At 33.7% G+C, this 18518-nt stretch overlaps 2 protein-coding genes across 2 annotated transcripts in view; one reads left to right on the forward strand and one right to left on the reverse strand.

Annotated features, from left to right (window-relative positions):
- Window positions 1-3121: 3121 nt before the first annotated feature.
- LOC137644386 (uncharacterized) lies at window positions 3122-16035 on the forward strand. The gene is made up of 6 exons (XM_068377371.1): window positions 3122-3261; window positions 11734-11823; window positions 12015-12173; window positions 13135-13217; window positions 15233-15364; window positions 15624-16035. Exons 2-6 carry the CDS (start codon window positions 11736-11738, stop codon window positions 15672-15674), a joined length of 513 nt encoding a protein of 170 aa, XP_068233472.1. The 5' UTR covers window positions 3122-3261; window positions 11734-11735; the 3' UTR covers window positions 15675-16035.
- A 2326-nt stretch (window positions 16036-18361) lies between these two features.
- LOC137638559 (low-density lipoprotein receptor-related protein 4-like) overlaps window positions 18362-18518 on the reverse strand; it is a 196829-nt gene continuing 196672 nt past the window's right edge. The window contains exon 11 of the mRNA XM_068370720.1: window positions 18362-18518. This exon is cut by the window's right edge and continues 72 nt beyond it. Within this exon, the coding sequence (XP_068226821.1) occupies window positions 18362-18518 (157 nt within the window).

Here is an 18518-nt window from a genome sequence, read left to right on the forward strand (position 1 = left end):
ATGGAAAGGTTTTGGTAAACAAATGAGATTACGAAACGTAAAATGACACTTTCTCTAAAAATAAAAGTATTTAATCAGATGACCCTACCAGTATCAACTTATGCATCAGGAACTTGGAGCCTTTCTGAAGCCATAGAACATGAGCTAGTAGTTACAACTCAAAGAGGCAAGGAAAGAATAATGATAGGATTAGCACTAAGAGACAGAAAAATAGCAATATGGATAACAGAGAATACTAAATTAAAGGATATTGTAAAAACATGGAAGAAAACGAAATGGACATGGGCAGAATATATATTGGGAATAACAGAAAATGGATGGAAATTAAGATCAAAAGAATGGATGTCTAGAAATAGCAAAATATGCAGGGGATGGAAGAGAAGGAGAAATGTTATATATATATATAATTATATATATATATATATATATATATATATGTATATATATATATATATATATATATATATACTCTTTACACACACTACATAAAACATATATAGATGTATGTAGACAAATCACACACATATATGTAACATCACACTATCATACTTCATATATATATATATATATATATATATATATATATATATATATATGTATATATATAAATATGCACAACAGGCATATACTGTGTACTGATTTATACATATACCCTGGTTCAATGATAATTGCAAATGTACATATTTAGAGGAGCAGGAGGCCTATCATATTTGGAAGGGTAACAAATCAGATTTAACTTGAACTAATTATACACAGCTAAGAGTTGTTGATCACAGAGTTTGTGCTTCAACTGAAAATTGAATGCAATTTAACCATAAAAGAGACCCTGTCTGGGACAACCCAGAAACATAAGTGGTGGACTACCCTAAATCTGCACTCTTTAGTGTAGACTTATCAGCACCTTCTTTACTTGGTGGCTCTGTTACTCTTGTCCAAAGAAAAAGTAACCCTTTTGACTGATGCGTTTGATCTTCAGTCTGTTTTTTTCTGAGGCTAAACTGAGAAGTTTAGCTTTTCGGTATCCTAAAATTAAAACACTCTTGATCGGCTTTGATGCTTATGGAGTTGTATACCCAAATGGTATTTTTCTTTTGTTTTTATAAAGACTCCTCTTTTCTTAGCTTCTAAGTTGTCTGTTATTTTCTGCAAGTTAGCAAGAAGAGTTTCTTTTTGCAATTGGTAATGTTACTCCATTAAGTAAATGTGTTTGTGGTAGCTCTAGCCTTGCCGATTACAGCCCAATTTCCATAACTCATAATTCAGATTCTTTCACTAAAAAGGAGTTTACCTTCAACTGCTGAAACAAGTAGAAACCCCCAGAGGTGCAATTTTTTTTTTTGTATTACACCTTCTTCAGATTCTTTCACAAACTAGCAGTTTACCTTCAACTTGTAAAACGTTTAAATAGGTATGCTGATAATAATCTAGACTTTCGTAAAGGCCTTGGAGCATGTAATACCCTTCTTACAGTACAATCTACAATGCTCATTGTAATTAGGAAGTTTACATGGTTGCCTTTGATTTCATTGCTTCCTTTAATCGTGTTAATCATGAGGCCCTTGTTTTCAAATCCAGACAGTTTGGAGTAGGCAGGCCTGTTCTTAGCATCATCATTGAATTTTTAAGTAATAGATGGCAAAGAGTTGTTGATAGATGAAATAGTAAGTTTAGGAATGTACTATTTGGTGTTTCTCAGGGCAGTGTTCTTGTCCCATTACTTTTCATACTTTTTACACATTATATGAGGTTTGGCCTTGAAAATAAGCTCGTTGCACATGTAGATGATGCTGCTCTCTTTGCATTAATTCCATCTCCTAAATGTAAATCTGAGGTTGCTGAATCCTTTAATAGAGATCTAGCTAAAATTAGTACATGGTACGAAGTATGGGGCATGAAGCTGAACCCTAACAAAACTCAAAGTATGACAGTAAGTAGGTTGAGGAAAGTGGCTTCTCAATTTACGGATATTTGTATAGATAATGTTTCTTTAACTCTATAGGACTCTTTTAAAAGTTTAGGTGTCATTCTCGATTGAAAATATATTTTGGAGAAACCCATTCGATCTGTTTCTTCAATTGAACAAAAAAATGGCCCTTTGAGAAAATCTTATACGATTTTCGGTAGGTAATCTATTCTGGAGAAATTATTTAATTCTTTAATTCTTCCTTGTTGCGAGTATCGCTCTCTTTCTGGTCTTCATAGTTTATAAAAGATCTATTTTAACGTTGTTACCGATCTCAAGATGTTTTATATTCATTATTCGTTGCTTTTCATGTAGGCCTAGTTTACTTGTTTCCTTATTTCCTTTCTTAGGTGGGCTATTTTCCCTGCTAGAGCCCTTGGGCTTATAGCCTCCTGCTTTTCCAACTAGTGTTGTAGTTTAGCTAGTAATAATAATAATAATAATAATAATAATAATAATAATAATAATAATATGCTAATGTGTGTGACCCTGCTTGCATCTCTCTCTCTCTCTCTCTCTCTCTCTCTCTCTCTCTCCTCTCTCTCTCTCTCTCTCTCTGTGTGTGTGTAAGCGTTTCAAGAGGTGTAAACAAAAAGGTTTAACTCTTCGAGTTATACCTATGAAAGAAAATATGACAATATATATATATATATATATATATATATATATATATATATATATATATATATTATATATATATATCCTTTTAGTGCCATCGGAGATATTCCATACACTCACTAGCTATATGAGTCCAGCAACCTTTGATGAGCGAGAGTGAGAGTGATAAGCGCTGCATAATAGCCGTAGAAATGAAGAATGGGTAGGAAGGACTGAAGGGAATCGAATACAAGAGATGAGTGCGACTGAGTTAGTAGAAGATAGGAGGGGGGGGGGGGGTTAGCAGCTACGATCTGTGTATCATTCTGGGGGTAAATAATATGCTTGACTTCATGACACTACGTCCTTCATCCATTGTATGTGGATGATCTCTATCTCTATATACCAGGATCTAAAAAAAGAGACAACGCATGGCATTCCCCAAGTAGGTTAAAGACAACCCCCTCAAGCAAATTGAGGGAGGAGTAGGTGGGTGTGCGTAGCGTACTATGTATTCCTTTTGAATGGATTCCCCGGAGTCATTCATTGGAGAACCTCTGTGCCTTACGCTTCTCCCGTCGCTGGGAATATTCGCTTTTGGACTCCCGGGATTCATTTCTTTTCCTAAAGTGACTATATTGAGCTACCTCTTGGTGGGTTTTATATCAAGTGCTGGTGATACAAAGATTTGGAGGCTAAAGGTAAGGCCTCTAATTTTTTGTAATTTTATCCTTTTTTTGGCTGACTGTGTAATCAGTTTTATTGTTTGTTTTTTGGAAGAGGTGGGGCGGAATGTTTGTACTCTCGGGCATTTTTTTTTTTTTTTCTATTTATCGCAGCAGTGGTCGTGGGTTCTAAGTTTTCCTGTTTTCTTCAATGGAAATCGATACACGGTAATACATCCCATGAGAGAGAGAGAGAGAGAGAGAGAGAGAGAGAGAGAGAGAGAGAGAGAGAGAGAGAGAGAGATTAATCTTCAAGGTTTCATCAGGAAAGAACGAAAATTATCATTTAGATAGTTTAAATTTCTTTTGACCGGTAATCAAACCCTCGCGTCTAGTTTCTATCTTTTCTGTCTTCTACGCTCTTAACTCACACCAATCGACTAACAATTAGGTAAATAAATTACTGCTTAACATAAGCACACCGAATTTTTAACATGCACCCATTCATTCCCCTCGTCTGGTACGAGATTCGAATGTTGATCATTCAGATTTCCACCTAAGCGCATTACTAAGTGGGAGAAAACCTTTATCAATTAACATATACTACTCATATATTCAATACACCATATGGAATTCACTCATTCATATGGGCATATATCATCCATTGTCGCGAGGTTCTTCCATCAAGGTTATAAGGAAATTATGGAAGCTTACGAAACCAGTGACATCATTCACAGGGAACGAGGTGTGCAGAAGCATGTCAAAGCTCTAACGACGCGGAAACATACCGTGATTTCGTATAATGTATTCAACACAGATGGTGGGTGCTGCTGCTATGTGGAATGTGAGAGAAATCGAAGGTTTCGTCACAAGTACTATGTGAAGAGCAAAACGATATACCTGAATTACGGACCGGAATTGCACAAATAATAACACATCGTTTGATTTGTCATGAGGTGACGATCATAAGTGATATATTGAGGCCTTTAACCCAGTTTGGGTTTGATAATATGTAGAGAGGCCTATTAGGTAATTATACATCACACGATGCAAAAAGATAGCAACTGTATCATAATGTGCCCGTTAAAGTTTCCCTGATTCTTTCTTTGTAAATCCTTTTACATGTGATCCATATCAGGATAGAAAAAAGGGAGGGGTACATGAAAAATTAATTTTCCCTATTTTCGCTTAACCCTTCAAAGAATGTGCCAAATCATTAGTTTGAATACCATTTGTTCCGAGAGAGAGAGAGAGAGAGAGAGAGAGAGAGAGAGAGAGAGAGAGAGAGAGAGATCAAAGTTTGCATTTATTTATCTGTTTGTGTTATGTAAAACTCGAATGAGACATTATCCACGTTTGGATGACCATTGCTGAAAAGAGTAGTTTCGAACGATACTCTATTTTCATGTATCTAAAAAAAGACCTTACAATCATAGATATATGTATTATGGGAACCTGCTTACACCCATGATAATAGCAACAACAATAATTATAGCATGCAATACATGAAGTATGTGTAATTTGAAACATGCTGCACGTTGATTGCGTGTGAATTCTGCGGCACTAATGACATATTCGCGACTAGTGTAATAGACTTGTGAGAGTAAGAAAATACTTATATGGAGTTTTACGTGACATTGAAGTTGTGAGAGTTGAAAATCGCGGAAGTCAACCATTTAATAAGAAAGGAAATGTATACAATGAATTATATATAGAAGATATATAATATAAATTTTCATTTCACCAGGGTTATTAAGGGGTTTAAACAGAATCATATCCAATACACTGTGCTGAAATGTGAAATACGGATTCAGTAAAACATCTCTTTCTTTTATTTTTAGGTTTTGATCATTTGCCTAATCTTGATGACAATTCTAACAATAATCAAAACAGTTCTTAAGAGTATATTATAATATCATACCTAAGAGTTAAGTACATATCTCATCATAATATTTTTGTAAAAGAATAAAAAGTATGGGGAATTGGCTTAGAAGTGATAGTTTATTATCATAAAACAAGCCGTGACAAATCCATATGATGAAACTTGCAATATAATTCGATAAAGTTTGTAATTTTCTGCTTAGAAAATCCTATTAACTATCAATTACGTAATTCATGTTCAGTGACACATCAACCCCACGGACATAAACGATAAACTTATTGCCATTGGTAACACCAGAAAAAGACTATGTCCTAAATTCCAGCCAATAGAATAAGGGTAACAATCCGTCACTGCTCCTATTTACACTACATTATGTACGAAGAAGCATGATTTCTATTTAAGGAATTTTGGCCATAAGGGACAAGGAGCCTATTCAGCACCATGAAGTCAAAGCTAAAGATGTAAGAAAGAAAGCTTTAAAAAGAAGACTAACAATTAGATGCAAGTAGTGAACAAAGGGACACTCCAAAGACCCTTATATAATGCATTCAGTTCACTGCTTTGGGATATACTGACGGCAATAACCGGCTAAGAGAATGTTAATTTCTCCAGATGCTTTTTATGAGAACATCAGACTGATTTAAATTATTCTTGATATAACATCAATCAAAGTGTAAGGCAAGAATATATAAGACTCAAAAGACTAACACTTTCGCAAGTAGAAACGCGAGAGATTACAATAATAAAATAGAACTTACAACTAACTATATAAATGCATCAGAATTTTACAATTCAAAGTTGTATAGCAATGAAGATACAAAGTTAACAAATCTCTAACAATAAATGGAGGAAAATGACATTAAGAAAATGTACTCCAGTACAAGATTTCTTCTAATGAAGAATATACATTTGTATATTATTTCAGAATCTTTGCCAATGTGAAAAACGCTATTCTGATGCGATGATACAATGGACTCCTTGTGCTAATTCTATCCCTTTAAAACTCATAAAACTAACCCAGTTGGATTAATATCCCAAAGCTGACCGACAATGCCATAGATCAGCAATTCCACATCGAAGTAAAAGTCGTACTTGAAGAAAATTACATATAATTTTTGTGTCTAACGGTGCATAACATTAATTGCACCACTGGCTTTTATATAAGTATGGAGTGTGAAGGCATCTTTTTTAACCCTCTTTTACAATGCCTTTATTCATGACCGTATGACTATGACAATAAAAACGTTAACTCATGAAATCGAATAACTGCTATCATTTCAAAATCATGTGTTCATATGCATAGGGGTCTGACCCATGTTTCTTCTCCTCTTATAATTCACTTTCATTATACTTATCCCCCCACTACTTTAACCTCTTGTGGTCAGATGATTACCTTATATCCTATTCAGTGGATCTTTAAGGAAACCCAGATGAAACTTTCGAAGTTAATGTTCTTCCGAAAGTGAATAAAAATACAATTAAAAAATGTTAGACATTTGAAGTCAAATCAAAGAAAAATGTACATCTATTTTTAATGGAGAACATGAGCATACTCCTTACTATAAATAACATAGAATTATTCTTCATGTTCTCTTTATAATAATATAGCGGTATTTATACGAGGTGCTTAAGCTCGACCACATCCTAGAAGGTCATCTGTATCATGAACTTTCACTTCTGTGCTTATATTCGACACAATCAAAGATAAGTACAAACCAGGTGCTGTTATTTCTTAAAGCCAGCATGTGATTTGCATTCACAAAGTCGAAAGTCATATCACGAGACTTTCCATGCATGCTTTAACGAGGACGGCTATTACAAGGATATTAAGAATTCGTCTAATATCTTATGGCATGCGAATAATTCATCCATCGATGTCGAAAACATTCCACTGAATCTTAATGGAATAATAAGGTTGAAGGATATATGATGATTATGAATGATAAGTAACATAAAATTCAGCATTTTCAGGCCACTTTCAATATGGTTGAGATCATTCTAAAATATTTTAAGGGAGAAAATTGCAAGTGCTAAAAAGTCTTTTAACATTGCATTTTCATGCATGCAAACATACAACCATATATATACATATATATACACACACGCACACACATATATATATATATATATATATATATATATATATATATATATACACGGTATATGCATGCATATATATATATATATATATATATATATATCATCGCTTTTCCCATGTAATTTTTCTTGACCGTGGTAAATACTATTACCCAATTACTGCTGGGTAAACTGAGGGTGACGAAAGGGTAGCGATCAACATGTTTGGTATACGTGAGATCAGAGCTGCACCATTCAGCCGTGGCAGCCAAGCTAGATGTTTACACCTTTCAATGTTGAGTGGCCGGGTCACCTATACCGCATTCATAAATGTGATTTTTTTTCCTAAACATAAGGTTTAAATGTCACTCATGAATGGCAGAGGCAAGGGACAGTGACAATGCATATAAACATATATATATATATATAAATATATATATATATATATATATATATATATACACACACACACTCATAAATTCAGAGAAAATATCAACAGATTCCGTCGAATTAAATAAACTTTACCTAAATATATAGTAAACACTTATAACCTTCCTAGTGAAAACTAAACTATAAAATACCTATTAGAAAAATAATACTTAATTATGATTAATATAAAGGTTAAGTAAATAAATAACAGATAACATAATTCAGAGAACGACATAGTAATATAATCATCGAAAAACCTTATAGTATTAAATTAAAGATACTAAATGAAGTGAAAAAAAAACTTGAGGCAGAAAATATTCCGATATGTAGAAAGGCCATGAAATACATGGGGAGGTATGAAATTATCCAATAAGATTTCTTTTACTTTTCTTACTTAGATTTTTTTACTTTATATTAAAAATAACCCAACATAGTTTATTATTCTCGAAACTAATGTACTCTGAACGAAATAGGGAGGAAAACTTGACATTTGGAATGTTACACTGAGACAATGGAACAGAAGATGGGAGAGGACACTCCATTTCAGAAAAGACAATTTAGTTCAGTGTAAAAGGAAATCTATAAAGAAGACAAATGAAATACTTACAATAAAAGATTAGTGAAGACGATTAGGATAAACAAAACATAGTGTCATGTGAAAGTGCTTTGATCTTTCAGTCTATAGTGAAAGTTATAAAAGTCCTTCAATATAAAGCTGCAAGTAAATAAATACTTGAATCTTTCAGTACCCAATAAAAACGCTTAACTAAAAAACATTTAAATGTAAACCATTAAATGGATGGTGAAAGGAATCTACCAGTGTGCAATAAAATTTTAACTTTTTCTGTGTAGAATTTAGTAAAAGATAGAAGAGGTTTGACAGCAAGGTAAAAGAAAAAGGAATCGAGAACAAAAGAAAAGTGAAAGACTAAAAAGAGGGGGCTGCTATTATCCAAGGGATGCTGCAAAGATCCTTTAGTAATGTCTACATCTCACCGCGTAAATTGCAATAATATCACTATCCCCTTACAGAGATTTGATAATAGTCAAATCAATTGATAAACCTCATAATTACCCGGATTAATTTTTTACTTTCTCTCTCTTTAACATTCAACGAATATATGTTAAGCTAAATTAAAATAGCATATCTTTATTCATACGGCCAGGAAAGATTACCATACGAGTATAACCCATCAGACCAAGTAAAAAAGGAAAATAATACGCAGAAAACAATGACTTTTTGTACAGTTATAAATAAAATTTCAGTAACTCGCTCCCGATAAAATTTGCCTTCTGACAAAAAAAAAAAAAAAAAAAAAAAAAAAAAAAAAACGCACAGAAATCCCTCCCATAGAAAAATTCAACGGAAGTAAGCCAAAAGCAACTTAGGATTTAAAGTGGTCTCCAATCTTCATTACCTCCGCCAAGGAAGCTATAAAATCGAGTCGGTTTGTTTATCTATTTATTTGTGTGTGTGTCGTCTATCTGTCTGCCTGTCTGTCTGTGGACAGGATTACGTAAAAATTACTTGACGGATTTTTAAGAAATTTTCACCACAAATACATCTATGGTTATGGATGACCTCATTAAATTTTGGAGATGATTCGGATCCGGATTCTAGATCGGGATTGGTATTTTTAGCAATGTTAATGATAACGTCAAAAGGAATTGATGCATTTTGATGAATTTTCCACCACAGACAGATCTTAGGCCATGGACGACTATATTAACTTTTGGAGATGATCCGGTTCCGGATCCGGATTATAGATCCGGATGCGCATTTTTTACAACTCCAAAGATTACGTCATAACAAATTGACGAATTTTGACGAAATCATCACCACAGATAAATCATCGGTCGGTGATGATCCAAATTCGTATTCTAGATCAGATTACCTTTTGTCATTTTACACAATTTTAAAGTTACGTCAAAAGTGAAAGACGGTTGTTTAAAAATTTGTCAATTCTTTGGTTATGGATGACATACTGAGTAAATTTTGGATGTGATAAGGATCAGGAGTCTGGATCAGATGGAAATCGAATGTCTTTCTTTTAGTATTAACGTCATCCTTTGGTAGAGGTCAGAAATCTCTGATGGCTCTGGTTTTATTTACTATTCCCTTTTACCTTACAAGTTTACGCCTATGCAATTGTTTATGTAAAATATTTCTGCTCGTCAGTCTCGGCCTACAACTTGGATAATTTGGTTCAAATTCAAGGAACTTATGCAAAAACTTGAGGACTAATATTTTAGTAAATAGAAAAAAAAAAAACCTCTTTGATAGTGACGTAGACATAAAGAAAATGCAATATCCAAAACTGAAAAATAGATATGAACGCTTTATCTCAACAATAGACGGTATTGAATATGAATGAATAAATACAAACCTGATACGAAATCAAATTAAATCATAATGAGATCAATATATCATGAAATTAAAATGGCTTTCTGCAATTCCAATGGGGAAAACAATTCTAAAAATTGCAAGCTCCTCTTTACCAGAATACAGTGTAATAATTATTTTATAAAACTAAAAATTAGAATTGGGGGATGATAAGTGAGCCTCAGACAACAAAGCCAATGCAACTGGAAATAACTTGATAAGCAAGGCTATGATTTATGAATCTGACTGGTCACTGGTAACAATGACAGCAAGGTCAATCATGACGAAAATGGCCTCATCAAACGTAAAATGACAAGATTTAAGAACCTGTAGTATAGTTATCATTGAACAAAACCATTTTTTTTTCACAACAGCGAACCAGGAGTGTACTAGACACGCTTCATAAACGTCGCCCTGTAATCATAGACAACAATATATTATAGAAACTTGAATGTTTTTGAAGTATACAGTTGCTTAAGGAATCAGTTTTACTTACACTATTTTCAAACAAAGTTTTTAAAAGACTATCAAATTATTATTTTTTTTAGTTGTGTGTATTTATGTATGTAGTTTATTGCAAAGAAGATTGAAAACATTGTAAATTTCTTATAATTCACTAATTCGTCTCATCACAATATAATATACATTGTTAATAAGAGTAAGCTTGCAGTCGTTAAGTAAGAACCAAGTGGAAAACCTATTCCTGCAAATGCCCTCAAGCATGCGTCTGAGGCTAAATTCAATGGAAAGCATCTTGAAGAGGTATTAGGTGCGAGCTGTATAAAAATATGATATCTACTTAGTTTTAACTGATGGAGGTCAGGTCAGAAGGTGTTTTGACAATCAACTGCCACTTCTCAGCGGTTCTTTAGAGAGGCAGTTGATAGTAGAGAAAAGAGATCTAATTCTAATAGTCATGCTTTCTACATTACGAGGCTCAATACTACACAGCATCCTAAAAGTTTTATTTCAGCTGTGACCAAGTGGTGGAATGGTCTTCCTAATGAAGTAGTTGAATCGGTAGAACTCCAAAAGTTCAAACTTGCAGCAAATGTTTTTTATGTTGAACAGGCTGACATTAGTCTTTTTATAGTTTATTTATGAAAGACCTGTTTTAATGTTGTTACCGTTCTTAAAATATTTTATTTTGTTGTTCATTACTTCTCATATAGTTTATTTAAGTATTTCCTTTCCTTACTGGGCTACTCTTTCCTGTTGGAGCCCTTGGGCTTAAAGCACCCTGCTTTTCCAACTATGGTTGTAGCTTTGCTGATAATAATAATAAATATTAATAAAAAAAGAAACTAAATTATAAGGGATGGATTGAGATTAGTGTGAAAACTATTGAAGCGATGAGAATTTTGTATTCAAGGAGACCCTGAGCAGCAGATAGATTACATACGAGACATTGAGCGTTATTAGAGACTGGCTACATACTTACAGGGTCACACTTAAAAGCATGGTCACTGAGGCTATTGTGAACAATTACGTCTCAATCAAATAATAAATAAATAAAAAACTACATCAAAAGGCTGCAAGGTAAGGAAAATTACCTGAGAAATGTATAAAATTTGTTGACACGAGGAGGAAAGTTGATTTTGCAAAGGAAAACGTGTTCTTGTCAACCTATCATAAACAATTGTGTTATAACTAGTTTAAAAAATTAAAAAACATTCATTTGGTGTCATCTTTTACAGCCATAATGATTTCCTTATATTTAAAACATTTTTTTTTTCAGAAATGAGACGGATTACGAACATGCTACGCCTTTCACTACTGGTTTTACTCTCTCTTATGGCAGTGGACGCTTGGATTAATCAACTTAACTGTAAGTAGGCTAGAGTTTTGATATATCTTACTAGAGTGTATTTCATATTGAACTGGAGACATTTTATTGTCCCACGAGAAAAACAAAGGTCTCCTTTCCAGCAATATTACACTATAATGACAACCATTCTAAAAGAGAAAAATGACAACTCATAACCAAACATTAAAGTCTAACTCGAAATAAATTTCCAGTGACCTTATGTCGACGAGATATCAGGTGCTACAGAAAAGCTCTGATCTGCGAACGACGGCTAAGATTTCTAGAGCTGGAGGTCTTTATGCTGAGAGCCCTCAATGAATGTCAAGCTCCACCACAACCAGGAATTGGAACCTTCAAAACAGCAACAATAAGTAAGATTCAGGATTTCGTTATACAGCAGTTTTTTTTTTTTTTTGACAATCCATTAAAATCGAGCAATTTGCATTATTGAAAATCTAAAATTAGCTTTCAGCCAAAAATTAACATAAGCTGAAAATAGTACTCTTTCTAATTCAGCTGCACTTAAATTTAGAAGCATTATCAATGAAATCAATTTCATGAACTATTAAATTTAGTATTACTTACAAATGGCGTAACTACAAAGAAATCAATCTTGAATTGGGGTAAATATGTATCTACGTAATTCCAAGTAGATTGCATATCCCAATTTGCTCACAAGTACCTCTCTAAATATAAGGTATTGCGCATTACAAACGGGAGTGACCTGAATAACTAGTCTATTTAATCCTGATGAAGTTATTTATAATCTTTCCTAAATAAACCAGCTAATTACTAGTGTCAAAATTCATTTAATAATCCATAGTGCATGTATGTTAAAAAGTTAAATGTATATATAGTATATATACATTTATTTATTGTATAACTCGGTACATAGATATTTATATGTATAGACTATGTATGTATGTATTCATGTATATATATATATATATATATATATATATATATATATATATATATATATATATATATATATATAAACATTTATAGAATAATATTCAATCAATTATGTATTCTGTGTATACATCATAAAAAACTTTCTAAAAAATCTCAAATCATTCCTTCGAAAAAAATAATATAAAATTGAAAAGATCTTTCCGGGACACCTTGATACTCCTCTACAATGAGCAAAATTTACCCTTCCAATATGGTGTCATTACAAAAACGTACTTTTAAGGAAATCTTGATAAAGTAACCTTAAAAATAATCTCAGTTAAAGAATTAAATGCAATCATAATACTGATTTAATTTTGCCATTAAGGAACTCGTGTAGAAATTAAAATGTTTTCAGAAGTTCTTTTTTTTTTCACTCAGGTGATCTTGAAAATGTTTTAGCAACAGCAGGAGATGACAGAGTGAGAGATGTCGCCAGATGTCTCTTCAATCAGCTTGGATTGGTGCGTTGGATTGCAAAATTTGTCTATTTATTGCTCGTTACCTAATATAACAAAGTATTCTATTTCATATACTATAAAGGTTAACAAATATTTCTTAGCAACAAAAAAAAATTGCCTTTTGGTACTTTGGCAAGGGGTAAATATCTGGGTCCAGTATTGTTATTTGCAAGGAGAAAGGGAGTAGAAATTTTCCTCCATCCAGATTTGAAGGAGAATGGCATTACGGGTCTTATGTATCAGTAACAAGCTCAAGGACCTAAAGTTGGTGAAAGATAAAGTATGACATATTATCTCTCCATACGCCCCTCAACCAGGGTGTATTGAAGAGAATGCGGAATTCAAAGGGAGATTAGGATATATAGAGTGCCAAGAAATGAACTATTAATGCTATCTAGGGACATATATGCCCATGTAGGTGAAAGTTCTGATGGCTTTGAAGGCACATATAATGGAGGTACAGATTTTGGAAGAAGAAACCAGGAAGGTGAAAGATTGTTAGAATTAACAGAAGCTTTGAATCTAATAGTTTTGAATACATAGATTGAGAAAATGAGGATTCATCTGGTAGCATGTAAAAGAGAACAAAATGGCACTAAAATTTACTATTTTTTGGTTTGGAAGGGCGACAAGATTATTCTAAATGAATCTGTTGTAGCTCAACATAAAATATTGCTTGCAGATCTTAGGTTGAAAGGAATAATAAAAATAAAAGCCCCAACCAAGAAGAAGAGGCTTAAAATTTGGAAGCTGAATGGGGAGAAGGCAAGCGAGTTTATAAGTAAAGCGGAAAGAGCCAGGGAAAATGGTTATGTAAATGGAATGTCAGAATCGCCTGATGAGATATGGGATGTTATGTAAGAGATTGTGGTGCTAGCAGCAACAGGAAAAAGAAACATGGTGGTGGAATAAATAGGTTCAAACATCTGTGAAGCAATAGAGTATATCCAGAAGAAGGTGAGAAGATAACAACTGCCAAACTACTGCCGAATATAGATAGATAAAAACAAAGAGAATGGTAGTGTTTGCAAAGACAGAATCCTAGGAAAGAGTGGTATGGGGTGATGGGAACACCAGAAGGAGAAAAGGTAATCCACAAAATTGCAGAAGCGAGAAGAAAGGACAAGCAGGATATACTGTAGAAGAGGTAGGCATAATCAAAGATGAAAAGGGAAATATCTTAACTGAGTAAGAGGAAGGCAAGACAACAGGGAAAGACTATTCATAACTACTATTAAACACTAAGAATGAGTGTGAAGAAATGGAAAACGTTCCTCCAGCAGAAGAATCAATAGCAAAAATCAGATAGAGAGAGAGAGAGAGAGAGAGAGAGAGAGAGAGAGAGAGAGAGAGAGAGAGAGAGAGAGAGAGAGAGAGAGAGAGAGTCAATACGCTATAAAGAAATGAAAAGTGAAGCTGCACGAAAATCTGAAATAAAAATAGCAATGGTTAAGGCTTGGGAAATCTAGGCAAAGAGTGTGTGGACACACTACTGGAAAATATCTGGGATGTAGAAGAAATAAAATGGGACTAGCAAGATAGTTGGATGATTAAAGTTTATGAACAAAAAGGAGACGTGTTAAACTGTGGGAAGTACTTTTGGAGTCAGTATTCAAGATAAACAGTAGTAGAAGTTTCCTTCTACTTCTGTTTACCTTGAACCAGAGAATTGATGAATATACTTGAGCAGCATTTTGGGTTTATGAAAGGATTGAGCACAGCGGATGCCATCTTTATAGTAAGAGAAGTCCAAGAGAAGTATTTAGAACGGAACAAGAAAGTTTGTGTGTTTTATGGATCTTGAAAAGGCATACGCAAGGGTACCAAGAAGGTTAGTCATTTGGTGTTTAAGAAAGAGACGAGTACTTGAGAAATTGTTAAGGATAGTGAGGACGATGTAAGAGGAGGTAAGAACCAGCGTACAGACAAAATATGGGTAGACTGAAGCATTCCCTGTGATGGTATACATACATATACATACAGTGGTTCATTTGCTTATTGTTTTTTTCTCATTCAAGTGGAAGAATGGAGCTGTGGACCAAGTTGCCTTCTACTACATGTTGAGTTATGCAAACATCAGTTCTGAAACAGCATCGCAAGAGGCCTTTTTAGATGCTCTAAGTTCCTGCCCACCTCCGGAACTTGAACAGGTATGATCTCTACAAAAAAATAATCTTGCCTCCAACAAAAAATCTTTCCATACAGTGATAAAATACATAACAATTTACTTAGAATAATTATACAGTACTTAGCGATGTCACTGCTGATAATCTACTAAAGTGACTTGCAGTGCCTTCCTTATTAAATAATATCAAATGTATACTTGAGTCTCAACAAGAATCTTTGTACAGCCTGTAATAAAAATATTTAAGGTAATCCTAAACTTTAATGAAAATCTTATCTTTATAGATGCCAAACTTCCTCGGATGCGTCGTTCAAGCATGTGTTCAATCAACCTAGATCAAGAAAAAGCCAGGGATGTATGGTCCGATTCGAGAAATGCCATAATCAAAATAATACGGATGTTCTGTTTATCGTCAGTAAACTTACTTCAAAATACAACAATAATACAAATCTTTATGTATAACAAATATTACTATTAATTGCAATTTAAGCTTAGAAAATCGCTATTCATTCTGATTAAGACTAAGCACTCTCTTTTAAACAAAGATATGAGAACTCATCTGAACAACAAAAGAAAACTTTTGCAAATATATAGTAAGTATACCATCTGTAAGTGTAGCCCCTTGCTCCATTAAAGACGAAAATAACTATGATATATTCGTCCCATTAACACCATAAGTAACAGAGGTATTCATTTTCAAACATTTCCACATATTATTTATAAATATGAATTTCCATATACCATCTTAATATTGTATATTAATTTTAACTTTAATAAAAAATAATGCTATATGGTAGATTACCCTAACATCCTAACTCAAATAATCTACAGATTTTATGCAATTATTCTTTGTCCTTTTCAACTGCAATATTTACGGGAGCAAGCATGTTATACTTTCTGTCATAAACACGATATTAAAGGGGAGTGTTCATACGGTATGTCACCTTTAACTAGTTTCCAATAAAACGGAAAAAATAGTGCCCTACGTTCTTTTAGCACACATGAATAATACAATACCAACTGTAGAAAACAGAATCTTGGGTGATGTTCATATTTTAGCATTTACAATGTAAATGCTAAAAATAAGCCCATAACAGGTTATCACAAGATTTACTCAGGATTACAAAATCTGCAAGGAACAGAAGTTACTAGATGCCCAAAATACACAACATGAGCAACTGGGGGAAAACAGAATAATTGAGAACCTTGTGATATATGGTAGGTAGAACAATTTCTGTTACCTTGAAAACACACCAGAGTGCGATTAAGAAGTTAAACAAACAGTAAGAGTGGCGGCAGCATGGATGAAATCGAGAGAAGCTGTCAAATTATTGGTAATTTAAAAGTTTCCAAAATTATAGAGCACAAAGTCATATGAAGGTATATTCATATTAATCTATCCAGTAAAAATATGACAGCTGGCAAAGTACATGGAATGAATCTTGATAAATTGTGACCTTATAAATTATTGGCTGGAGAATGATTGGGAGACTGTATTACGAACACGGGATCCGTGGAGATATAGGGTGTCCAGAAGCTGGGGAAAATAGGTGAGAACTCAAAAACTGAGATGGTATCGACATTTGATGAGGAAGGAAGAGGAATGGTTGGTAAAAAAGCAAATAGGTAAGCAGCTCTTCTAGGAGGACACTCCAAAATCAAACCATTGTTTTCTGGTCTTGGGTAGTGTCATAGTCTCTGTGCCATGGCCTTCTACTGTCTAGGGGTAGAGTTATCTTGCTTTTTTAAGTTTATATAGTTAATATCCGAAAGATTTGTTTTAATGTTTATACTGTTCTTAAATCATTTTATTTTAATTGTTCATTACTTTTCTTGTAGTTTGTCTATTTCCTAATTTTCTTTCCACCCTCGGCTATTTTCCCTGCTGGAGCCCGAGGGCTTATATCATCCTTCTTTTCCAACTAGGGTTGTAGCTTAGCAAGTTATAATAATAACAAGAGCAATCAAATAATAACAAGAGCAGTCAAATAACAACAAAAGCAATCAGAGATTCCAGACCTCCGCTAATTAATACTGCCAACATTTGACTAAAGTCTGCGAACATTGCCTCCTACTTTTCACATGCTGACTGTACAGTAGATGGTGAAAAGTGCAATGTTGATCCAGAATCGTGATCTTGATCCATATCATCTCCAAAGTCTCATGGTTTCTTCCGATGCATAATATCTATCCATTGTTAGAATAGTTTCCTTAGATGGATAGTGATCCAGAGAAAAGTTTCCTATGTCCGATTAGATTGGTTAAGGTCTACTTAGTCTAGGTGGAGACCATTAAAGAAATTTTATAATCTGATTTGTGAAGTTAGGGTGCAAAAGGCACCCACTCTCCAAGAATACTATGTTCTTCCTCATCAAAGTGTCAATGACCGAAGCTCACATCACATTAGATTCCAGTCAGGTGAGGGAATTGAAAGTCAGGTTTGAAGATATTCAGAATGCTGTTACTTCTTAATTTTTGTGAGAATCTCTGGAGAGAGTTTTGACAGTAGCGTAGAGTCATAAAGATATATTTTTTTCATGAACTATTTAAGGGAAGCCTGGTTTTCTTATAAAGATTGCAGGGTGTTAGGTTCTGTGGTAGGTGCATGGGATGTTCTACAGTAGTTTAAATAGGTAATATTGATGTGTATACATATAGGGTAATTTGTATAGATTATGGTGACATAGAGTTCGTATTGATTTGTTTCCCCTCATGGCAATTTCTTATTCAGTCTATCTCAATACAGAATAGTATTGTATGGCAAAAGGTTGAGAGGAGTTCTCTCGATCTTCCAGTGGTAATCATTATGATGCTGTGAATTTAAGGTGAGCTTTGTAAGTTTGATTTGAGGCAAGTTTTGCGTTAGGGTGCTTGTTAGTTTACTGCTTTCCCTCACTTAGACCCCTCATTCCCTGCATGGGATTTATCTGGATGAGTCACAACTTAGATTCATGAAATAATTGGAATAACAATAACAAAACTAATTATTTCTATATTCAATAGCAATTCTTCTAATTTCACTTCACCTCTCCACTGATTGGTGGTGCGAAGAGGTTATTGAATTTGATTTGACATTAGAGCATGTGGTGACCTTATAATCTGCAATGTTGTAGAGAAATCCCTTGATTGTGGTCATGAAGTTCGTATGATTGGCCTTGATTTTATTTCTACCTTTGTCC

Source organism: Palaemon carinicauda, chromosome 1 (genome assembly GCF_036898095.1).
Source record: "Palaemon carinicauda isolate YSFRI2023 chromosome 1, ASM3689809v2, whole genome shotgun sequence".
Taxonomy (NCBI): domain Eukaryota; kingdom Metazoa; phylum Arthropoda; class Malacostraca; order Decapoda; family Palaemonidae; genus Palaemon; species Palaemon carinicauda.